This window comes from Dermacentor variabilis, chromosome 1 (assembly GCF_050947875.1).
Source record: "Dermacentor variabilis isolate Ectoservices chromosome 1, ASM5094787v1, whole genome shotgun sequence".
NCBI classification, from domain to species: domain Eukaryota; kingdom Metazoa; phylum Arthropoda; class Arachnida; order Ixodida; family Ixodidae; genus Dermacentor; species Dermacentor variabilis.
Genome location: NC_134568.1, coordinates 242,148,614 through 242,174,386, shown reverse-complemented (window position 1 = coordinate 242,174,386; position 25,773 = coordinate 242,148,614). Strand labels below are relative to the sequence as shown.

The 25,773-nt window shown below is 43.4% G+C and overlaps 1 protein-coding gene across 3 annotated transcripts in view; it reads right to left on the bottom strand.

Annotated features, from left to right (window-relative positions):
• The window catches only part of LOC142560335 (E3 ubiquitin-protein ligase AMFR-like), a 197,501-nt gene that overhangs the window by 12,363 nt on the left and 159,365 nt on the right, over positions 1–25,773 (bottom strand). For all 3 annotated transcript variants that reach the window (XM_075672347.1, XM_075672354.1, XM_075672364.1), the window contains exons 9-12: positions 15,867–16,072; positions 15,659–15,768; positions 10,597–10,722; positions 10,400–10,465 (exon numbers count right to left, since the gene is read on the bottom strand). In XM_075672347.1, coding sequence (XP_075528462.1) covers positions 10,400–10,465; positions 10,597–10,722; positions 15,659–15,768; positions 15,867–16,072 — 508 coding nt within the window. The remainder of the gene's footprint in view (positions 1–10,399; positions 10,466–10,596; positions 10,723–15,658; positions 15,769–15,866; positions 16,073–25,773) is intronic.

Genomic DNA, 25,773 nt, shown 5'->3' with positions numbered 1-25,773 from the left:
CATTGTTGCTGAATAAAATGTCATCGGCAAACCGAAGGTTGCAGAGATATTCGTCGTCGATCTTTACTTTTAAGCCTTCCCAGTTTAATAGCTTGAATGCTTCTAAGCACGCAGTGAATAGCATTGGAGAGATTGTGTCTCCCTGTCTGACTCCTTTCTTTATAGGTATCTTCCTGCTTCTCTTATGTAGAATTAAGGTAGCTGTAGAACCTCTATAGATATTTTCCAAGGTATTTACGTAAGTGTTCTGTTCTCCTTGATTACGTAATGCCGCTATGACTGTTGGTATCTCTACTGAATCAAATGAATTTTCGTAATCTATGAAAGCCATATAGAGAGGCTTATTATACTCTGCGGATTTCTCGATAACCTGATTAATAACATGGATGTGATCCATTGTAGAGTATTCCTTCCTGAAGCCCGCCTGTTCCCTTGGTTGACTGGAGACTATTTTGGTAAATATTTTATATAATACTGGGAGTAAGCTAATGGGCCTATAGTTTTTTAATTCTTTAAGGTCTCCCTTATTGTGGATTAGTATAATGTTTGTATTCTTCTAGTTTTCTGGGACCCTTGCAGTTGATAGACACTTCGCATAAAGAGCCGCCAGTTTTCTAAGGATTATGTCTCCTCCATCTCTGATTAAATCGAATGTTATTCCATCTTCTCCTGCCGATCTTCCTCGTTTCATGTCTTGCAAGGCTCTTCTGACCTCATCGCTAGTTATAGGCGGAGTTTCTGTATCCTGTTCATTACTTTTTCTAATGGAGGTATCCTGACTCCTCTGGGTATGGTACAGGTCAGTATACAATTCTTCCACTACTTTTACTATATCTTTGAGATTGCTGATGGTATTAACCTGTTTATCTTTCAGTGCATACATCTTGGTTTGTCCTATGCCAAGTTTCCTTCTCACTGTTTTCATGCTGCATCCATTTTTTATTGCTTCCTTAGTCTTTCACATGTTATAATTTTGAATAGCCCTTACTTTCTCCTTGTTGATAAATTTTCACAGTTCCGCGAATTCTATCTGATCTCTTGAGTTGGACACTTTCATTTTTTATTTCTTTATTAGGTACTTTGTTACTTGGATTAGTTGAATGTTACTTGGATTTTCACCTGGCAGAGCTTTGGACGGCTTCCTGGCTAGCAGACGAGAAAAAGAAACGATACATTGTTGCTAGCCGCCATGATTACGCTGACTCAACGGATTGCGACGCGTTTGCTTGAGCACAACCTCTCCGGAAAGCCTTGTCTCGCCGGTGTAGGATAGCAAGCAGTATGCGTATGGTTCTCTGTGGACCAAGCGTCTCCTGTTTTCTTCGACATCCCTTTGGTAGCCACATCAGGTGCCCAATGTAGGCATTCGATTGTGGTAAACATGCTTTCCTTTGCGTTTTATTCATTTTGGTGCCCCCGCCCCACAAAAGAAAAAAAAAAGACATTGTTGTGGCGGAGCGAATTGTCGCATGGTGAAAGTTCAATTTTGTTCCTTCTTCTTTTGCGCAAAGTAATGGGCCATGGGATGCTTCAGTTGCTCGATACTCTTATTATATTATTGTGATAGCAATTATATGGACACTCCAGGCACATTCCTGCCATCGCCGTCGCCCCCATGTTCCTTATAAAGTCCAAGGCGATAACATCATGACCGCGCGCCGCATGCTGTATGTGCAAGTGAAAGCGTAGGGGGGTGGAGCATGGGTGAGCCGACGATGGTGGCTCAGTCTTGTGAGCGCAAGGGAAAAAAGCGAGGAGAAAGCGCGCCACCTCTTGTCGTGGGCAATACATAAGGGGGAATGGAGGGAGGGGGGCTGTGATCTGTGAATCTGTGTTTGCGCAACATGATTATTTACCTTGCTTGACGCATTATGCAAAGGGGGAAGGCAGCTGGGGAGGATCAGGTAACAGCAGATTTGTTGAAGGATGGTGGACAGATTGTTCTAGAGAAACTGGCCACCCTGTATACGCAATGCCTCATGACTTCGAGCGTACCGGAATCTTGGAAGAACGCTAACATAATCCTAATCCATAAGAAAGGGGACGCCAAAGACTTGAAAAATTATAGACCGATCAGCTTACTGTCCGTTGCCTACAAAGTATTTACTAAGGTAATTGCAAATAGAATCAGGAACACCTTAGACTTCTGTCAACCAAAGGACCAGGCAGGATTCCGTAAAGGCTACTCAACAATAGACCATATTCACACTATCAATCAAGTGATAGAGAAATGTGCAGAATATAACCAACCCTTATATATAGCTTTCATTGATTACGAGAAAGCGTTTGATTCAGTCGAAACCTCAGCAGTCATGGAGGCATTACGGAATCAGGGTGTAGATGAGCCATATGTAAAAATACTGGAAGATATCTATAGCGGCTCCACAGCCACCGTAGTCCTCCATAAAGCAAGCAACAAAATCCCAATAAAGAAAGGCGTCAGGCAGGGAGATACGATATCTCCAATGCTATTCACAGCGTGTTTACAGGAGGTATTCAGAGACCTGGATTGGGAAGAATTGGGGATAAAAGTTAATGGAAAATACCTTAGTAACTTGCGATTCACTGATGATATTGCCTTGCTTAGTAACTCAGGGGACCAATTGCAATGCATGCTCACTGACCTGGAGAGGCAAAGCAAAAGAGTGGGTCTAAAAATTAATCTGCAGAAAACTAAAGTAATGCTTAACAGTCTCTGGAGAGAACAGCAATTTACAATAGGCAGCGAGGCACTGGAAGTCGTAAGGGAATACATCTACTTAGGGCAGGTAGTGACAGCGGATCCGGATCATGAGACGGAAATAATCAGAAGAATAAGAATGGGCTGGGGTGCGTTTGGCAGGCATTCCCAAATCATGAACAGCAGGTTGCCATTATCCCTCAAGAGAAAAGTATATAATAGCTGTGTCTTACCAGTACTCACCTACGGGGCAGAAACCTGGAGGCTTACTAAAAGGGTTCTACTCAAATTGAGGACGACACAACGAGCTATGGAAAGAAGAATGATAGGTGTAACGTTAAGGGATAAGAAAAGAGCAGATTGGGTGAGGGAACAAACGCGAGTTAATGACATCTTAGTTGAAATCAAGAAAAAGAAATGGGCATGGGCAGGACATGTAATGAGGAGGGAAGATAACCGATGGTCATTAAGGGTTACGGACTGGATCCCAAGGGAAGGGAAGCGTAGCAGGGGGCGGCAGAAGGTTAGGTGGGCGGATGAGATTAAGAAGTTTGCAGGGACGGCATGGCCACAATTAGTACATGACCGGGGTTGTTGGAGAAGTATGGGAGAGGCCTTTGCCCTGCAGTGGGCGTAACCAGGCTGATGATGATGATGATGATGATGACGCATTATATACAGTGACTTTTTCTTAGATAAGTAGATTTATTAGACTTATACGAATATTTAAATATCTTGTTGCGAAGTTTTGTGTATACGTGCAATGAACTTTGTTTCCAGTGATACTTTTTTGCCCTTTATAAAGCTGTATCTTTGCATTTGTAGATTCCATTGTGTCTTCGCATTTCTAATGCACGAGGGCGAGTCAAATGAAAGTGAGCCAACCCACTCCGCGCAATAATGGTTTGGTTCAGCATCTGCGAGGCATGTGCATAACACACGGGTATCTTTCATTTACAAAAGTGACACGCAGGTGTGACGATAAATGTCCTTTAATGCTCGCATACATCAGGTTGAAAATGGTTGTGTGACATAATGGACGCTCCAAAAGTTGAACAGCGTGGTGTCATGAGGTTTTTGACTGCCGGAGATGTTTCCCAAAAAGAAATTAGTTGCCACACGGCTGCCATGTACGTTGAACATTGCATCTCATTTGCCCCTGTGAGGCGTTGGAGGAAACTGTTCAAATGACGTGAAAGTTGCAAAGATGATCCAAGACCGAGCCAAAGCCACTGTGCAGTCACCCCCAACACAATTGCAAAGGCTTATTAGACGAGAACGGACGATAAGCATCAATGAATTGGCAGGGCGTGTGAACATGGTTCGGGTCAAACCATAATTCATGAACATCTCGATTATCGGCTCTTGTGTGCGCAATGAATGCCGAAGATTCTGAACCACCGCCAGAAGACAGAGAGGTTCGGCGCTGCCTTGACTCATTTTTTCCAGTATCACAATGAGGGTGACGGCTTTTTGTCTGCAATTGTGACCGGGGACAAATCATGGTGCCGCTACTACGAGCCTGAAACACAACGGCAAAGCTTACAGTGGAAACATTTGAATTCACTACCCCAAAGAAAGCAAAGGCCGTCATTTCTGCCGGAAAGGTGCTGTTGACTTTTTTTTCGATCGTCAGGGGCCATTACTGATAGAATTTGTTAAACCTGGAGAAACCATCAATCGTTTCCGATATTGTGAAATGTCAGATCAGCTGCGTGTCCAATCAAGAACAAACAACATGGAAAATTTAGGAATGCGGTCATCCTGCTCCACGACAACGCCCGTCCCCACGTCGCTGAGATGGTTAATACAAAGCTGGCAAAATTCAAGTGGGAAACGCTGCAACATCCGCCATACAGCCCAGACCTGTCGCCTTGCAACTTCCACATTTGGGAGTATTTGAAAAAAAACTGCTCAAGGGAACCAGATTCGTGTCGGACGATGACGTGAAAGAGTCAAGACTTTTTGAAGCAGCAACCCAAGGAGTTTTATCACACGAGAATCATGCAACTCGTTAGTCAGTGGGACAAATGTCTAAATTCTCATGGAGACTACATTTAAATAAAGTACCCCGTCTGTCATATATTTGCGCTGGCTCACTCTCATTTGAATCACGTTCGTATATTTTGCAGAACTCCTGCTTTTTATATGTGCTCTCTATTGCGACTATAATTTCGGTGCAATTACTCGGAATACACGACCGGTGACACCTGCTCCTGCGCAGTACATTGTAACAAAGGACAGCGTCATTGAGATTTTTCCCTGGTCGTTGCATATGTACAAAAATGTAAACAAGGTTCTTGAATGACAGAGAGAGAGATGCAAATGAGAGAAAGGCAGGGAGGTCAACAAAGTTTCATTAAAATATTTCTCCTCAACTTGTTCATTTCATGGCCTTTACATTTTTCATATCAGCGGCATGCACTGCTTTGCTGGTTTCAATCTGAATAGTTCTAAAGTTCGTTTGATACTTTCTTTACTTGTTAAATAGACAGAAAACATGGAAGCATTGATGTCAGTTATTTCGGGCACAATTTTTGAGACATACTAGTATATCCTATTATGAAAAAATACATATTGTACTTGTCTTGACAGTGGGTAGCGCTCAAGAGTTCATTTGCAGCATCTTTTGCAACGACAATGCAGTTATTATTAATGTATTTGATCCCTCGACAAATTCTACAAGGAGGAGGCAGAACTGCTACGTGAGAGAACTTTTTCCAGGCAGAACTTTTTCCAAGCGATGACAAAGGTTATGTATCTTGGTTCTGTCTAGCTACGTGGCACTCCGATATTTTAAAATTTTGGCACAAGTTACGCGGGACATCCTGTATACAGGGTGCCCCACGTATCTTGAGCCAAGATGTTAAAAATGAAAGCCGCATCAGAAGCGAATTGAACCGAACGCATACTATTCGCACTGGCCTATAGTATCTCAGGTAATCGTCCCCCCCGTAACTCACTAATTAATTAAGTTTAATTACCCAACTTTTTAACTATTGGCTGAGGACCCCAAGTACAATACGCAGATTTGTAGAGCACCTTCGGAAACCACCGACCTAGTTATTTCCTGTACGATACGTCTCATGTCCTTTTTTCCGGGTTGTAAAGGAAGCCCGCAAAATATGAACAAAAAAGCCACACGATGGCAGTGGTTGTGCAGTGGCATCATGCTGCTCTCAAGCGTGCGTTTGGTGAACAAGGTAGGCTCTAGTAGGATAATGGCGCCAATGCATGCTGCTGGCCGAGAGCTGCCGAGGAGATAAAGAACGCCCTGCCGCTTCCCCGTCGCCAATCACGATGGCGGCGGGGAATCTATCGCTTCAATGCAAACTGAGCAGTCATTCGCACCAGTGCTTATACTTGTACTCACAGTAAGAAAAAATAAAGAGGCTGCAGTTTCGCCAGAAAGGTGAAACAGTATTAGTGATAGTGAAGTATAAGACAATCACACGAAGGAAGATTCTTACCGTATAAATCCGTGTAAGGGCCACACCCCGAACCTGACAGTCAATATTAAAAAAAAAAAGTCCAACCGAGAAACAATCATGTTCGGTGCGCTGATTCCAATCGCGCTCAACAGCCAATTCTCATGTGCAACGTATTTTCGCACATCACTTCTAGATGGTGAGATGAGGCAACGCGGAGGTTTACGACAGATTTCATACTCGTAGTTAAAAAAATTAGATCAAATCCCCCGGTCCCATGTAAGGCTCGTCAAAATCATGAAAAAAAGTGCAGCCATTACACAAATCTATACGTTAGTTATATCGGCCATATAAAATGTAGTAACCATTCAGTTACTAGTTAAAATAACAAGCATAGTGTAATGCATGGACCATGTAAACCCGTAAATATCTCACTGGATGACATGAGCACTTGTCACAATGCTGGCATTACGAAGAACGCCAGAAGCAAGGGTGAACGGTTCATACAGCCACGTAATTCACTGCGACTCTGAATAATAATTAGATTGATCATCATCTGCCTATATTTACGTCCACTACAGGACGGCCTCTGTCAGCGATCTCCAATTACTCCTCTCTCTTAACTTAGGCCACGCGATCTGCAACACTAGGGGCACGGAAAGACAGCCCAGGAGAGACAGCACACCTGAAGTTAGCAGCCATCACTGCTCGCCCTGTATCATTGCACCCAATAATGATTACCAACAATTAGATATGGCACGAGGGCCACGTAAGCGTCACTCATGCACATTCATTCGCAGCTATGACAGGGCTAGAGAAGATGCGCACCCTCCTTCCCAAGCGTGCATTTGATCAAGTGACCTCCAACTAACTTGAATATTGAATGCGTGGGTAGATAATGCCCATCAAGCCCTATCCTTTATGGTTCACTGTTACATGCTTTTTCTTGCAACCACAGTGTATGAATATAAGTCACTCATTCAAATGGTTTTTCGACTTTGTATGGAAGATCATGGCGATGACGACCACGAAAGTTTATCTGGAGTGTCGATATACAGTCGAGGACCGATAATTCGGACTCCATGGGGAATGTAAATAAGACTTAAAGGGAAGCTGAAAGGTTTTCCAGAAAAAATGAGTGAAGAGCAGTACGCCGTGGTTTTCAACCCTCTGAATTCGAATATCGCATCGAAATTGAGTGAAAGAAAGCGCAAACATATTTTATTTCGACGAAAAGTGCAGCAGCAGACACGCCCAGCTCGCGCGCCTCGTTTCCGCCTGTGATTGGTCGGGCGCCTCGTGACGTCAACAATGGTGTTCATCCGGACCGACTGCTGCCGCTACACATGAAGCACGGTGCAAAGTAGTTTGGTGGTGTTTTGCTGAGACGGTCGTGGAAATTTTCGAGAGCTTGCGTTTCTCTGAAGAGTTCGGCTTTAAGTCCAAACTCTACGAGAGCGATTTTGCGTGCGACGGTGATGGGCGACGGCTTCGTGCGACAAAACGGGCCGTCGCTTGAACAAATCGCTCCGCCGATTGCAAAGAGCCGGCCTCTCCAAGAAGCAAGAAATGCTGGTGCAAGCAATGCTTTCCACGCGAACGAAGGCGAAGTGTTAGCATCTCCTTGTGTTGGAAATGTTCTCTGGCGAGTATGTTTTTCGCTAAGCTGCATTCAGCGTTCCAGTGAGTACGTTTCCGGGCAAACAACTGTAGTGTTATGTTCCTGCATGCCTCCTCGTAGAACGTAAGCGGTGATGCGATCATCAGCGTTTGTGCACTGCCCCAAAGCTGTTGGCAATCTACACAGACGGTTTAAACGCGGGAAAAGTTACCGGCTGTTGTAGCACGTGTAGTATAGAACCTTCATCAGTGCGCCATCCGCACGCTACTCGTAACCGGCGAATTCCGTCGGCTACGTGAGATGGTCGGTATCTTATGTGTGCGAGAGAAGGGGGAGTGCAGCGTCTTGGCGTGAGCAGGCTTTCCAACACATGCAAACTTTACGCTTGCACTGCGTTATGGTAGCTGCATGCAGGCTGTTTCACAACACACGTGCGAATAGAAAATTCGCGGCGCTTGGCGATGAAACCTGCGTCAAGGGTGGGCAATAAACTTGCACCTTCCGTTCAGCGTGCTAACAATTTTTTTTTTAGGAGAACCCAAAGCACGCATTATTGATAAACTCCGGTAGTAATCGTCACGGAAGTGGTTAGAGCACAACACTTGTTCTTGAGCGTTTGAAGTTGTTTCGCTTCACAGCAGCCTCCCACTTAGCTGAAAGCTTCTTGTCTTGCAGGAACTAATGGAACATCGGAACATCGTCGCGGCCGCTGGTGTTCGTGCAAGCGTAGGCTGCACAGAACGCCGGCATGATTGGCCTACAAGTTCAATTGATGCTGCGCACGTCAACTACCACTCCTATATACACACAAATAAAGGAATGTAGGGTCGAGCGAAGCAGATTAGGACGGCACGCGCGCAGACATAAGCCCGGTCAGGCATGGTTGCGGAGACTGCGAAGGAGCGGAACACCAGTGTTGACGTCACTAAGCCGCGGTTTCCGGTCTCCGCTCGCATCGTCAGTGTCAGCAGCAGCGCGCGGCGCTCGACGGGGGGCGGAGCTACAGCGCAATTTTAACCGACGATTGCGTCGCTCCTAAGTGAAAAATCCCCCCCAAAATTTTACCTTCATGGTTTATAAGGTTCCCGCATCCGTATATGAGCGTCTTATTGAATTCGACAGACTCTTCAGCTTCCCTTTAACTATTGAATGTCTGAAAAAAAATTACCGACGATTACGTTACTTCCTAATGCGAAATTTGAGCGCAGCAAATAAGCTGTTTCACCTTTTCGATAGATTGAGGCAAAGAAATCGAGCAACACATGTATGCGCTATCACAGAATTTTTTTTTATTTTTCACACGTATTCCTTTAACAAAGACTCCACTAACAGTTCTTGACAGTCATGAAGGAAGCTTTGTGGTCGGAGAAATAGACTGATATATGTTCGACTTGGTACACCAATGCTTGATTCTCAAAGACGAGATCTATACAAGTGCCTCGCGAGGTTGTCACAGCCGTGGGACGTGTTACGAGCGAGAGGAACGGGATGTTCTCCCGCATAAGTGTTAGGAAATTGCTGTTTGTCTTTATGTCAAGCCGCCACCGATCTGGCTCTCTGATTGCCACCGCACAGGGCGAACGGCAGCGGCAATTTCGGCTCGGGCGGTGCACATATACAGATCCGCCGCCACCGATCTGGCTCTCTGATTGCCACCGCACAGGGGTTGCATTGGAGGAGGAGCGAAGAAAGGAATTAAGTTCGAGCCGGCGCTTTGACAACCGGAGACTCGCAGGAAGAGGGGGGAGGGGGGCGGCGTGTACACCCAGCGGCAAACGATGGGGGCAGAAGCGCGCGCAGCAATCGGACAACACGATAAAGGGAGGAGGGAAGAGATAGCAGCGACTGACTGATGCAACTGAAGAGCACCCTATCCGCCACACAAGAACAGGGGGGGGGGGGGACCCTTTCCTCCTCTTTCTGCATGGCGGCGACGGTGTTCTATGTAGTCACGTTATCTTGACTCTCTAGCGGCGACAGCGGCATCCAGCGGTATCAGTCGGTCGCTGCTAGCGCTGGGGGGATGAAAGGGGGGCGGAGCTGGTTACGAGGCCGACGACAACGCCGACGACGACGCGAAACCCAGGAACGGACGCCAAAGAGCTGCGCTCTAAAATAAATGTATCCAAAAAAGATTATTTTATTGACGTTTTAAGGCCCCTGTGCAAGGAAGCAGTCGTTGATTCATTGCTGCACGCACTTCCACTTACGTGCAACCAAGTCTACCTGTATTTCTGCCAGTTTTGTGTTGTTTCTGTACGCCAATGCAAGGACTACAAAGGCTTGAGTCAGATCCCCAAGTGAAAGCTACGGAGCACATGCCACATCATCATCATCTGAGTCGCAGTTTGACGGTGGCCGTCACTTCAGTGAACAATTCTTCAAAGTTACATGGTGTGTCTTCAAGTGCAGCTGTTATTAAAAGTAATATATATTTGTATGTGGGTGGGTGGGGGTTTGTAAATCTAGTCGTGCCCCAGCCCCCTGCGGAAAATATGGAAACTTTCCACCTATGGATTTAGGTGCATGTTAACTCCTATGCCATGGATGAGCTGGGTTCATCCGTGTGTTTCTTGTGTTCTTACACAAATGAGCAGATGTTAAAAATCTAGACAACTGCAGCTTGTGATGACACCACTCCAAATAATAATGTTAGACAGAGGAGCTTACCTGAAAGCCAGTGTGGTAAACTGTGCCTCGACTGTTTCTTGGCACAGCAGTTTGATACATGGATGTCTGTATTTAAAAAAAAAAAAAGCAGTAAAGTGATCTGGTTACAATGATGTACTCGCAATATAGCCACTTCCATGTGACTGTCAGGACTGCACTTTTCAGTTGATCAGCAAAAGTAAGCCTTAAAAACTTACAGGAGGTGCAACAAGGCGTTCGTCTAGAATGTTTTCAATTGTAAGCTCCACAGATCGAGTGCTCCGCAGGTCTTCAACAATGGTGTTTAATGGCATGCCTGGGAACATCTGCTGTACCTGGCGAGCCTGCAGAATGAACACTCATTAGACTGATATGAATTCGTCTTCATGCAACTAGAGGTAAACAAGTGAAATCAACTTTATAACATGGTCTTCTTTCTTGGCACTGTACAGTGTGCTTAGCCCCTAAAGGCACTTTACAGAATTATTTGATCAACAGTTGTCAAACAAGGGAAGCCTAACGCTAACATTTCAATGAGGGATCAAGGCTATTTGTCCAAACAGCTTCAGGCTGAGGGTCCCCTAGTTTGACCACTGTTCATTAATTCAAGCCTCCATCGATATCACCCTATTGTCTTGTTTGGACAACAGAATAAGCGAAGAAAATACAGTAGAATCCCTATGCTTGAAAACTGATACATATTTGCTCATGACACAAACTTGCCTGTTGCAGCTTATGAAAAATTTCATGCTGCTGGGAACGTATTTCTAGACCACAATCTATTTATCTTTATTTATTTATTTAGAATACCTCAAAGGCCCCAGTGAAGGGGTTTTACATGAGGGATGGGCTATTTACAGATGTGTGAAATGTTATACAATTTTTTGGTCGTTGTCTCAAAGTCAATGGTACTGGAGTGGAGCACAACGTCAGCGGGAAGGTCATTCCAACCTTGTGATGTTTTGACAAAAAAATGAAGAAAGGGGCAGTGGTTCGAGCAGATGGTGAGTATACAGCTTTTTCGTGACTGGCGTGATCTGAACGATTATGGGCTGGCTTGATAACAGGAGTACAGGGTGATGCGTGTTAAAACTTGAAGAATAGGTACAGATGTGCTATTCTGCGACGTGACGTAAGGCTTCCAAGGTTTGCACGAGATTTTAGTTCGATGACACTAGAATGATATGAGTATTCTGAGAAAATGAATCGAACTGCACAGTTCTGTGCACATTCTAGCATATCAATGATATCAACTGGACTGGCCACTGCAAGTGACTGCTAGTAACTTAGAACACTGGATGCTCCATTCCATTATGGAGTTGCAGCATACCATACCTTCCTGTTTCAACCATATTTCTGCCTTTCAAAGAAAAACAGTTTTCAAGCCAGCAAGATGTTTGACCTACCTGGTATTCCATAATGATCAAGAGTAGCAGAAAGCAAGACAAATCTGCAAACCAATGCATACAAGTGCTACCTTCATATTGAAATGAAATTTTAATATGAGAGTTCACATCCCAAGGCCATCCCAGCTGTGAGAAGCACCGTAGTGGGAGATGCTCTAGGCTAATTTTGATCCACTGGAGTTCTTTTACATGCACCCAAAGCTCCAAACACGAGGATTTCCTTTACTGCTGAAATGTGGCTGCTGAAAATTGGAATTGAACTTGTAACTAGCCTTATTCAGGACTTAAACATACAGTAGAAGCTCAATGCAATCAAATTATACTTCCAAACAAAATTTCATTAAATAAAAAGATATTATGGAAATTTTAGATAGCAAATTATTAGACAACTATACAAAATAAGATAGTTTTATTGGTCGTATGAATTGCAGTACACATTTGCTTACTAACGAAATTAACAAGCATGGTGTCACGCACACACAGGCAAACAAGGACAGATCTCGCTCGATGACTGCAGACACTTGCTGTCAGAATGCTGGTGTGATGAAGAACAGTAGAGGCGGCGAGAAAATGCTTCATGCTGCCTCTAGCTTCAACACGTCTCTGAAACTTGAGATTCACGCATATTTTGACAACCAACGTTCACTTTTACCTTTCATTGCACCAGCATTTGAACCATAGGTTTTTTTTCTCCCGGTATATTTACCATTACGCGACTTCCAACACTAGGCGCGTGAGAACACAGCACACAGGAAGCCACAAGCCATCTCGTCTCGAGTAACTTTGCAACTGTAGCAGGTTACCTTCTAGATAGGGCAAGCGCAGCCATGCTCAGCCGCATCCAGCACAGCAATGGCTCGACAAGAATTGGAGACGCGCTTACCCTGAAGGGCTACTATGAACTACCATGGCAACCTTGTTATGTTTGCATGTAATGTTTCTGTTTACCAAAACAGATTCACTGCCATTTGTCATAATATTTTAAGGGTCTTTTGTGCAAAGTTGGGTCTTCATATGAGGCTTAGAAGATTCTCATAACATAGCCTATATGGTTTCTCATAAACATATAATTGAAAATATGCTCAAAAATTATTTTCTTCTAGCTTCATTATTTAAAGAACAAAAAATTTAATTTCTACTGTAGTTATCAAGAACATTCATGATTGGTTACCTTAAATGCACATGACCAAAATTGCTGTAAATTACAATAATGCCTAGGCATTACTGCATTCTATAAGTTCATGTGCATGCAAAATTTGGACGAGATTAAGCCACACCAACTAGAAAAATGTTTGTGCACAAGTAATAAAAATAGCATAAGATTGCAAAAAGTGAAAAATGAGGTTGAAAGTTCTGAACAAGTTATTACTATTGCATGTGATCAATTTGCATGAAATGTGGCCAGAAAGCAGCACAGTCTTTCGAGAAGAAGTGTAAAGCTTTAAAATTCTCCTGTGCGTACGTGGTACCCTCAGAACCCTTGTGAGCTTCCTCCACCAGCCAGGCTTCATTTGCTATACTGCAATGACAGATTTAGCTTCAGTTCTCTGTGTTCCAGAGATTCCTTTGATTCTTCTCTGATCTCTCTGGTTGCTGAGAGCAAATAACTCCCGAGTTAGAAGGACTCCTAACTCCTGTAGGACCTCCTTCAAGCCTTTGTGGCCTTTATTAAATTACAGGATGGCTATAGATGTGGCCATTTCCACAACAGTGCGTGAAGCAAATTTTCTTGTGGGGCACAGCAACCAAATGTTGATGTTGAGATTTGGTGGTTGCTGTTAAGTGACTCAGTCGCACTTTGGAGTTTGCCTTTTATACAATAAACAACAGCTTTTTGCTTGTCAGCCTGTCATATGCAGGAAGCATAGCCTTAGCCTGAGCACTGGTGAAAAGTAGAGAATGAGCTGGTGCTGGACGACTCAGCCAGGGCTAGTGCTCGCTTGTTGTCACACTAGGAAAGCCCACCATATGGGCACATTGTGGTCTCGCGTCTCATCAGTAAGCATGAAAAAAATGAAGCCTCTACAGCTACCATGCCTGGATTAGAATAACTTTTTGAATTGTGGTTGGAAAAGCACCTTATTTCTTGGGCATAAAAATAGAATGTTGAGGTGTATAGGAATCAAAAGCTAAAAAAATATTATTTTAAAGAAAAATGTAATTTTTCTACCTGCACCTCGCCTTAAGCTCTATTGGCAATACTAAGTCATTTTCATCACTGCTTGCGCAGCATCACTGAAAGAAACAAAAGACTGCATTTTGCATTCACTTTATGCAACAAAATATGTTAATATATAAAGTTTTAAAGGTAATTTCTCTTTTTTTTCAATTATTAAATATTCACGCATCAATAACATGACACAGCAAATAGTTTGGCAATAATTTAAATAAGGGAGCTTTCACTAGTGGAACTGTATTTTATTGAGCAAGGCGGTCACCTGTGTGTGCCCCGAAACCTTGGCCGTGCAGTAAACAGTAGATAGGGTATGGTGCATTATATGTCCTAATATCATAGTTTTCTTGCGCTGCTTTTGACAGGGAACAAAACGAATGAAGAGGGACAACACAACCAGTTGTATGAAGGTGCAAACTACCAACTGATCTTATTCAAGTGAAGTGAATGTTTATATATGGTGATAAGTGGGTGATGTGAGAAGTGAATTATGAACATAGGCAAACACATTATCATTACCATGATTAGCCCTGTCTGCTACTTTGATGTTCAAACATCTTTTTAAAAAAGAAGCAGCTGCTTCAGGAAATTTTGGCATCGTTTGTAAACATTCTGTTCATTATTTGGAATGATTTGAACATAGCGTGAAGCATGTGCTCTGTTTTTTAGGCACAATGCATTAAATGGTAGAAAATCAGGAGAGTTTCTTGCTGGGCAAGCTGGCAAGTACTTCCGAGTAGTCAGGAAACAAGTGAAAAAGATGTGCGTTCAATGAAGTAAGTCAACAGGAAGAGCACCGGACCTACAACTACATTTATTCTGGAAGGAACCTCCCCAGAAAAGAAAGCAGTGCATGTGCAACACCATTTGGTACAGGAGAGAACAAAAACAGTAAAGTCGTTGTCGAAACAATTACATTTTGCTGCTGTTAAACAGAATAATGGAGCACCCACACATCTTCTGTGGCCCCATTTTCTAATGTGCTTCGACAATCTTGTGCTCGTGTTGCTTCTTCCGTCATCCAAAAGGTGTTGTGCATGCGCTGCCCTTTTCTATGGAAATTTCTTCAAGAATAAATGTAGTTGTGAGTCGAGCACTCGTCCTGTCCAATTCTTCTGTTATGAATGTGTCTTTTTCGGTGGTTTCATGTTTATTCAGCAGATGGTAGAAAATATGATGTTAGTACTAAATTCCGCATGTTGCTAACATGTTTCAGGAATGGTGCAGCTTACATGGCGCATTTCTGCCACATTTGTAAACACTCTGCTCATTATTCAAACTGACTAGGGTATACTGTATTTCTTGCTGCACAGCACTAGGTGCCCTTCACAGGTCAAATGTGCGCTTGCTCTGGTGTGCCAGTTAACGTGGGGCGACATCTGATGCTGCCCATCTGCTCACTAAGCTCTAACCTGTGGTGGTTGGTACTTCTTTGAGTATTGCAGACAGTACAGTGGTTCAAGCCAACAAAAGACTATAGAAGGAGGACTTAATGAAATTCCTTGACTACGAGTACAGGGAAAATGCAAAGGAAGAATGTATTCTGTTCACTAGCTGTGACTAAAGCAATTTGCTTTGTTGTAGGATGCAGTGATTTTGATGCATACAGGTAGATGCGAAGTGCCACCTAGAATATCCTGACACATAACACAGAAGTAACATCTTGGTGAAGGCTCTATAAGACAGAAATGTCATCCTTACCATGTTGTCAAGCTGTGAGGTCTGTACTGGAGGTGGTGGCTGTCCGCCAAGGAGGTTGGTGTGTGTGACTTCTACAGAAAAGCTGGGGAGCCAGCTCACGTAGCGTGAACCTAAGCCATAAATAAGACCAAACTATAGCCAAGCAGTCTTGACAACAGCAAAGCTCAAAGTTTGTGGCACAGACAAAAAAAAGTTGCCATCAATTTACCATCAAAGTGGAAAAAGTGGTTTGTGGTAGCATTTTGTTGGTGCCGTGGGGCATCCTCTTGGCCACCGAGGGCTCCTAACAGCAATGCAGTGTTGCGGCCTTCATCTCGTAGGCTCTCTCCAGCCAAGGCTCCTCCTGGCTCAGACAGGGACATTCGGCATGTTGGGCACGATGTGTCCTGCTCTAACCATGATCGCAGACAGGAGCTGCACAAGGGAGACATAAATTACATTTACTAATAGGCACTGTACACTGGCCAGATGACGCTGCAGCTGTTTCAGCTTTTTAAAAGTGCTGCAGATGCCAGTCGCTTGGACTATGATGGAAATGATACATTATTCTGAACAAGAATAGACGCACACCTGTTTCATGGCTTGCTTGAACATGATAAGCAATGCCTTTACCAATCCACAGCACTTATATGAATGCACATGGCATGCATGGTTGTACCATATATGCGCAGAGCATCGAAACGCTTGCCTTGAGATGAATGATGGCTAGAGCACACGATGAACATGCCACGTCTCCTAAAGATATGATTCCTCCACTCATTAGGCTATGTGATCTGGCACTGCTGTCAGTATAGAAAGAATCAACACACAGTGCCCATGTAACCAGAATAAAGGAACCAATGCACAGAAGAGTTTTCCATTCAGGTCAGACTTTCTGAAATTTCTGCATGCTACAAGTCTTTCAACAGTAAATTATACTTGATTTAATAAGACTTTCCATGCTGTCAACCATATGAAGCTAAGAGACAATGAAAACTTTATTTTTCATTGAACTGTATAATTTATTATGTATGAGGATTAAAGATTATGATAAAGTTCATATCTTTAATAAAGGAAACGGGAAATGAAAGTGGGGAAACAAAAGACAATCTGCCACTAGTGAAAGCCAAACACAGAACATCCACAGAACATGCACAGTGCTCTACCAATTTAGCTACGATGGCAGCTGTCCATCTGTCAACTTTCTTGGGTATTCAAGCTGATGTATTCAAAACTACTCCTGGGACTTGTAGCCAGCACTACTTATCGGCACGGTGGCAGATGTGGAACTTCCTTTGAACTGCAGGCATCATGTAGCATGTGATCTTAGGAGCAGGAGCTGGCCAGTAAACCCTCATGTGCCACCTCAGTGAGTTAGATATACGGCTGTATCTACCCAATATCAAGCACCTAGGTTCCCCTTATTCTTCTTGCCAAAGGAATCAAGGCTGCCAGAATCCAGATGTGTGCCGCCTTGAGGTTTCTTGCAGTTTGAAGAAATGCCCATATCTATTGCCGTGGCCGTGAGTGGCACTGGCTAACACTTCCAAAGCTATATTTTCTACATGGACACAAACATAAAAAGAAAGAGGATAGATGAACAGCTGTTGCCATAGCTCAATTGGCAGAGCACTGCACATGTCATGCAAAGGTTGTGGGTACAGTTCTCACAGGCAGCAAGTTGTTTTTTCTTACGCTTTCATTTCCCTTTTTCTTTACCAAGAATATGATGGTTATCCAAATTTAATCCTCATGCATACTTCCACAATTCAATTAAAAAAAGAAACAAAAAGAGGAGCTAATTTCTCTAATCCTTTCCTTAGCTTCACTGTCTGTTAGCCTCATATGGTGTCAAAAACTCATCAGTTCCACAAGATATTCCCATTGTTTACATGTCATCAGTTCATGAATAAATGCATCATGACCTTAAAACTGTCACACATCAGTTAAATAGTGCATGCTGCAGGCTGTATAAACGTATGCAAAAACCAGTTTTCCGCCTTTAATCTGCTTTTAAATAATAAAACAAAAATTCACAGGTGCTGTGTTCACACATGAGTGAAAAGTAACAAATAATTCATCTGAAACGCTTCTCACCTAACATGGGGGTCATTATGTTGCGATACATGAAATTATGTGTAGGTGGTTGAACAAAAGGGTTAAATATCAATTACGCATAATGACCTTTATTCCCTGTTTTGCTTTCATTTCACTGAACAAAATTAAAGCAGCTCAAAGTACAAGTTGCACGATAACCCTTTGAGGTTCCGCACTGTACAGCCGTCAGCACGTTTAACACGAACGCTCCGCAGCGTGGCCTGGACCAGCTTGGACTGATGCCAGCGCCGTGAAGTGGTGTGCTCTATTATCTCGGTATGTTTGCAGTGGCTTACGACAGCTGGAGCGCAGATCGATTTGACTGCTCGTCTTGTGTTTCACTTGTGCCTGACCGGCGGCAAGAGTGTGCTCACTTGACATGTCCGTTCCGCCACGTTTCGATCGTGGCTGCGGTCTCGCGCGCGTCCAGTAAACACATTGCGGTTTGCTTATCTCGGCAAAGTGATATGGCAGGCGACAGCTTGCGTGCCTTTCGTGTTTGTCCTCAAAGCTGGCGCTTTAAAGAAATTATAAATAGGAAAAGGAGAGCAAATGCAGGTTTGTGGCATTTGTAGAGGTTGGACATTAAATAAATCTGCAAATCCAGTGGCATAATTGTTAATGTTCTTGATTTCTTATATTCTCTGACAGCGCGCACTCTGTTTTGACAGGCGTGCAACCACTGAGTTGAGTTGTGCGTGCTCACATACACACCTCACTTTTGCTGTGGCCACAGATTGGCTGTTTCAAAGGTACAGTAAAAACTTGTTGATATGTTTTCCCAGTTCTTATGCTCAGAAGTACTGGTCCTGTTTAATTACATAGGGTCATAAGTATTAGCCATAGGTCATAAAGTGTTACGTTTCTCTTCTCGGTTGTAACACTCAAAAACTTGAGTATAACTTAAGCAGTGGAAAGAGGACGAGGACAGGAACCGAAAACAAACAAAACAGGACGAGCGCCGAACTGCCAACTGAAAAATTTATTGAAGGAACAACCAGGTTTACAACATGTCAAAAACAACAACAAGAACTAAAAGGTTGAAGGGCATGCATACTAGGCCTACAAATGCAGGTGTTTATCTAGAAAATTATTATGTCCTGCTGTGTTTGTTTTCGGTTCCTGTCCTCGTCCTCTTTGTGCTGCTTCAAGTTATACTCAAGATGGAACAATTCGTCCAAGTCAAGTTGTTGCTAATCCAAAAACTGCGATGATGCACCATCGACATGGCATTGTCTGTCGGTGCTGTGTACAATGACAGTTGCATATCACTGCTGAAATTGGTTGCTTTACAGAACCTGGTGTGTGGCACAGAAGGATTGCCATTGCCACATTCAGATCACAGCCGGTCACTCATCTCAACATGACTCGCGAAGTCAAAAGCCAAGAGGAAATGGATGAAGGCACAATCGGTTGCACCACATCCATGTTTCCAGACGTTGTCTCATGACTTTCGATATGTCACCACCTTAATATAAAAGGCTGCACGGAAACTGAAAAAGGGCAACTGCTATCAAGCACCTAACCCGAACGCCACATGGAAATGACAAGCTTTATTTAGTGCAATTCATGACTACGCCCACTCCAAAAAGTGTATAACACTCAATATAACCAGCAGGCAGCGATAACGAGCATTACTGAATGGGTTTTCAATAGTTTGTTGGCTTGCTATTCAACTTCAAATAAGGTCTTGAGTAGCTTTTTGTCTCGTCAGTGCGGCCAAAAGCGTTATCGGATGTTAAGGTTTTTTAGATATTGGATGTTAGGGTTTCCGAGATTACACATTATTTTCTCATGATCCCATAAAAAGATGCATCAGAACTCCAGGGTTATAGTGCATTTCAACAAAAATATCCCATAAGCCACAAAAACACCTCTTATATATAATATTCATTATAAGCATACACGCTGATAAAGTCAAAACTCAATATAACGAATTATTGAATATAATGAAGTAAACATAAAATTTGGTTGGTCAAGCTTTATTACAAAGGGGTATTCAACTGCTGCAACAAAATTGAAAATGCAGTATCAAGCTGAATTTCAGTCGTAGCAAAGCAAACTTTTGTTTGCAGGAGCCTTAACGTATATCTTCTGGTAACAAAAATGTAAAATACAGTCACCAACTGATTTTTCAAGCTTGTGCGATTATTCGGACTTCCCTGCAGCACCGTCCCCTACCCCTAACATTAGAATAATAATAACTGAAATTTGCCGCACGACATTTAGGGCAAACACGACGGCCACGAACAAAGTTGCCATCATGTTGGCTAACATGAAACCGCCACTTTGGTTGCAGGCTCCCGACCAAACGGCACTGGTTAGGCCTAAGCAGTGCGGCTGTTGAAAAGACATTGTAGCATGCTCGCACTTGTATGCTTTATCGGCAATTGGATGCAAAATCAGATGCACAGGCTACACCGACCGCTGCAGTAGCTGAGTACGAATCTACATGTAGTCCTCTCCGTGTCTGAAAAGTCTACTGGCGGCAAAACTCGGCCATTGCAAATTGAAATGACACATACTGGACGAGTGTGCATGTCTTAGCCAACAGCTTGGCTTGATGGACTGCAGTCGACAAGCCAACATGCCAGTCCCACGTGATAACACCAATTTAAGGTAAACATTCTGCAGATATCTACCTTGTGGGGATCAACTGAATTAAACAACAAAGAAACTCCAACCAAAATTTATTGCAATTTTTGAGACCCAACGTTTTGGAGCCCGATTGGCTCCTTCTTCAGGGGCGCGATGGCATGCGGTGTAGCAGTGCTTATATTAATTTTTTCAAAACATTTTGACAGGTGTGCAGATAATTTTCGCAGTCCTTGAGAGTAAACAGTGGGAAGTGTTCCTGACAAATGATTGATGCTACACAATGTCTTTTCTATGTGGCAGGATTCCAAAAGCCACCGCTGGTGGCTGTCTTCTCCAAGATGATGGTGCTAATCTGGTGCTGATCTGGTGGTCAAAAAGCTCGCAGTGTTCTGCCACAGCAACTCTGTGTCCGTTATGGTTGCGAAGGTAATTCTTTTGTTGACAAATTCTTTCAGAGAAGTTTCTAGCCTCGCCAATATATGACACAGGGCATTCTATGCAAGTAATCTTGTACACAACACCCTGTGATTTTTCGAAGTAGTCTTTTGGACGAGGGGGACACTTCCAACCAATTGCAAAGTAGCATATTCATGGCAATGCACAGTGAAGCACTCGTGTGTTGCTTATTGTTGCTCCTGTGCCTCGGATCAGGATGGCAAGATGACGACGGGCTATCAAAATCCAAAGGATATATTTTGCTCACCCGTTGAAGGCAGCCCTGCTTATGTTTCTTTTGCACAAATGTGATCGCAATTTTTTTTCTTGCGGATATCTGTGTGTGTGTGTTTATAAGGAATATCGGACTAACAAAGGTATTTGCATGGCCGATGCAACTTCATTACAGTCAACATCTGATTTTTCGGACTCCCTAGGTGCCGCAAGGACATCTAAAAAATTGGTTAGTCAAAAAAAAAAAAAATAGAGTTTTAGAATGGCATTTACAACAAAAAATATGCACAGTATGTATGTAAAGAAACAGCGTTGTCCTCACTGTGCATGCTCATTACATTATTGGGTTTCTATGGTTTACGTGTGCTATGATAATGTACATTATTTGGCAAGTTAACGTTTGCAATGTTTACACACGTGAAGAAATATTGTTGTCGAACATGGCGGCACCCACAGCTCCCACTTCAGCGTGAATTGGTGTGATGGCTATGTTCTTGCTGATCACTGGTAACTATTGAAATGAGCCTTCGCGTCCTTTAAACTCACCTGAAACATTAGCTATGAGCACATAGTGCGTGAAATTTTTGAGTTTGGCGATTAGTGTTCGTAGGCCTAAAGAGATGCATCTGCATAGAAAGATTAGGATGTTTGCTAATCGATTACCTTGGCTTATACGTTGCATGAGGCACCAGACAGTGCCCTCTCTTATAAAGTCTTCGTTACGTTTGCGCTCCTGCACATTAAACTAAAAGTGTTACAGAGATGCAAAGCATAACGTCCCACAAAGGGGCTTGCATTTAACATATGTAAGGTGACAAACACTATTCTAAAACTGCCTAATGAATGCATGATTTTCACTGCCCCCAAAGGCTCAAATCGCCACAGGCACGTCTGACTTGCCAGTACACTTATTAGGTGTATTTGTACTCGTAGTGTGACAGATGACAGCAATTGCACGCTTGTATAATTAAGGAATACATGCCGTGTCCAGTGACAGTGGCCAAATTCCATTCTTGATATGCAACACCGCAATACACTGAGTATGCTTGACCGCATAATACCGCTGTATTGCGGCAAAGCTAACTTTTGGGAACCGGCATTATGCAACTTTTGACCCTTATAAATTAATACTGGCAAGCACAGTTTCAAGACGGGTCAAGAGAAAGACACCGACGCATAGGAAAAGTGCTAATTCAGCAGTTTTTAGAGATGATTCTGTAATCTGTATGCTCTTTGATATGACGCATTGGTTGGCTTGATGGACAGAGCACTTGCGCTATCCTGGTATGCTGTGTATTAAAGTAGGCAAAATCTTCACAATAAAATTTAGTTGCGAGTTAGTGCTTGTCCCGAGTGTCGGGGTCTTTCTCTTGTCCTGTCTTGAAACTGCGCTTGCCAGTATTCATTCATTAGCATAAACCAACTAGCCCAGCAACAAATTTTGTTAATACTGACCCTTGCTGCACTTTCCATGCTTTGAAACAATCCGCAAGGATGACAAAGGTGGAGTTGGCACCATTGCTGACAGTGGCGAAGTCTTTCAATGAAGAACAAGGCACCGAACAGCAAAAATCTTGGCAGTGAATGTCGAAGCAGCTAGGTCTAACGCTGCCGCTTGGCTATGGCTGCCAGCAGATTGGCGTGCAAGAGCGCTTGGTAGCGAATGTCGAAACAGCTAGCCCTAGTGTTGCCACGATGGCTATGGCTGCCAGCGGATCAGCGTGCGAGAGTGCTGGTACCATGCTGTGGCATGGTACCAGTGGTGGTACCATGCCACAGTGGCATGGTACCAAAATGGTGGCAGTGGTGGTTTTGATTAATGCTGTTTCAGACAAGCAGTCATAGCAAAAAGTGTGCAAAATTGAACGGAAAAGGGTTTCAGCATCTGAAATATCGGACGTCCTTATTGCATTGGCTCTATGGGATGCGTGGCAGTGCCACAAAGGTGTCCGAATTATTGGGGATTTCCAAAAAATTGGTCACTGACTGTATAACAAGGCTCGACTGTACAGGCGAAAGAAGATTCACAATCAGGTCAGTGCAAAAGAAATGCAAGCATGCTGACTTTGCCAGGCCAGCAAAGGGTATTTTGCGGATTTTGAAGGCCCATTGGTGGCTAGCAGCCTGGAAACAACGAATTACATACGTGCATCTTGTGTCATTGCCAACGTGCAACAATGCAAATGTCTCATCACGGGGGATCAGCACATTGGCTTGTCAGCTGTGGTTTAACCAAGCCAAGCTCTGAAGAAAATGCGCATGCACCTCTAGAATGTGACATTCCAAGTTGCTCTTGCCAAGTAAGCTGCCGACCGATTTTTCGGATGTTGCGGGGGCCACGTACAGACCCAACTCCGCTACTATGGCTGTCAGTCTAGCCTCAATTGAGTGTCTCGCACTCAATTGCCGATGAGGTCTGCGGGTATGAACATATTGACGGCGAGCTTCCGGCGATAGCTTGTAATCAGGCACTCATAATTTTGTACACTGCCTAGGTCGTTAGGCCTAACAAACAAATGTAAAAAGAATGAGTACATTTCTTTTTGCTTGATGTAGTTTGCTGTCAGAAGACTACTTCAATACAGTATTACAATAACTGTACATGTCATACCATCACCGCCCTTTACTGCCGTTGGTGAATAAGATGCCTCCCGAGAGCCGGCGCTACGGTTTCTTGAGCAAAATGCGAAAGCGCAGTCAGAAACTAAACCAGGATAGCCGACAGTGAAAAAGAGAAAGGGTAAGCGTGCCCTAAATCAAATACGATCTTTGACACTTGTCACAATAGGCCTCTTTCTCTGCTATTTGCAGTTTGTGCAAGTTTCGTGAGCCAGCAAAATTAGTGCAGCACTACACGATAACGAAACTACTGACACGTGGTGCAAAGTTTTGACCGCCTGTGTTGTTGTCAAGGGTAACGCCAAAAAGTTATTTTTTTCTAAGAATCGAATAGAAGTAGATAAGCAGCATTTTCTTCCCTCTTTTAATGCAATGATATGATCTTTTTATTATGAGCGGTTGAGTACTAGTGACTGAATTATAATGAGGAGTCGCTACGTCATTGAGCTCGTACTTGAATGTCCGGTGGAGTCTAAAATCATGTACCCTGCATTTACCTCAAATTCTAGATTACTAAATCTCTGTTCTCGACAAATATTGACACCTTAGACGTTCTCGAGCATTAACCTTTTAACGACATCACATATAAATACCCACAAAAAATGTTTATTTTTAACCTGGATATGCAAAACATATCAAGAATAAGCAAAATCAACAAAATGTCGCAGTTTTGCCCAAAAGGTGAAGCATCGATCACAATAGCAAATTATTAGGTAGCTATACGAAGTTAGGAGAGTTGTTTTATTGGCCATATAAACTTGTTTACATTTGCTCACTAACTAAATTAACAATAATATAATGTGCAAGCGCGACTGACCGAGGATGCAGAAAGAAACAGACACAAAGAGACGGCGCTGTCTCTTTGTGTCTCTTTCTTTATGTCCTCATTCAGTCACGCTTACACCATCTATCATGGATTCAAACCAACTAGCCCACCAATGTGTTTTAACTAAGTTAACAAGCATGGAGTCACGTGTGCACAGGTAAACATCAACACATCTTGCTCAATGAGCATAGAAACTCACTGTCAAAATGCAGGAGTGAGGAATCGCAGCAGCAGCAGCGATTTAATTGACTTTCGTGCATTTCTCACTTCAACGCGAACGAAACGTTGAAAGCACAGCGCATACGAAGCTACCGGGATTATACTCACTCTGCAAACATTGTAGATTGGTTTGAAAATGAGGCTCGCGTGGGTGTGCACTTTGGCCACGTTGCAGATCGCTTTCAAGATATGGCGGCCGCACGGCCGCGCCGCAAGCAGCAATCGCCGGAGCAGCCCCTCCCCCCTCTTTCCCTCACCTCACCCTCATGCTTTGCGTGCACGACAGGAGAGGGCAGACCGGAAGGAGAGGGTGTGCCTGCGGCCCGCTTTCCTCGCTCACACACGCGAGATTGGGCCACGTTCACTGGCTCACCCTTGCACGCTTTCACTCACACATACAGCATATGGCGTGCAGCGACTATTTTATTGCCCTTGGACTTTATACAGAACCTCACAGCGATGGTGATGGCAGAAATGCACTTGGATTGTCCATACAATTGCTATTGCAATAATACAAGGAAAACCCCAGGCAGGAAACTAAGTGGGCTTCACCTCAAGCCACCTAACACTTCACTTTCAATTTGTATAGACAGCTGTCATTATATGTGAACCATCAGTGTACGTTTCATTTGCTTTATATCACATGTGTGAGACCACTGCAGCTGGATATGTTGTATCAGCCTGTCTCCTCTGACCTTGCTTTCACAAGACAGTGAGTCGCGTGCCAAACTTCCTCTCCCTCATCCAGTGTTCCTGCTCTAAACCAACAAATGACACTTGCTTCCTGTCATTCAGTGTTGGCCAAAGACAGTTAGCCAGAAATTTCGTACTTAATACAGAAACTCGGCTAGAAAAAATTTTTTTTTTGTATGTTGCCTGTAGGCAACACTTGCCATTAAAGGTTTAAACTATCACGTTAGCTTGAGTTAATATTTGCTTTTAGTGTCCCTTTAAAGGGTTAATCTCTACTCAAAAGAAATTAAGTGCTGGTGCACCAGTCAACTTTAAGAGCACAAGTACTGCAGCAGCTCTTTGAAACTAGTACAGTTGGCTTTCATCAATTAGACCTCAGAATAGGATGTGAAAATGTGTAATTAAGTAAAAATTT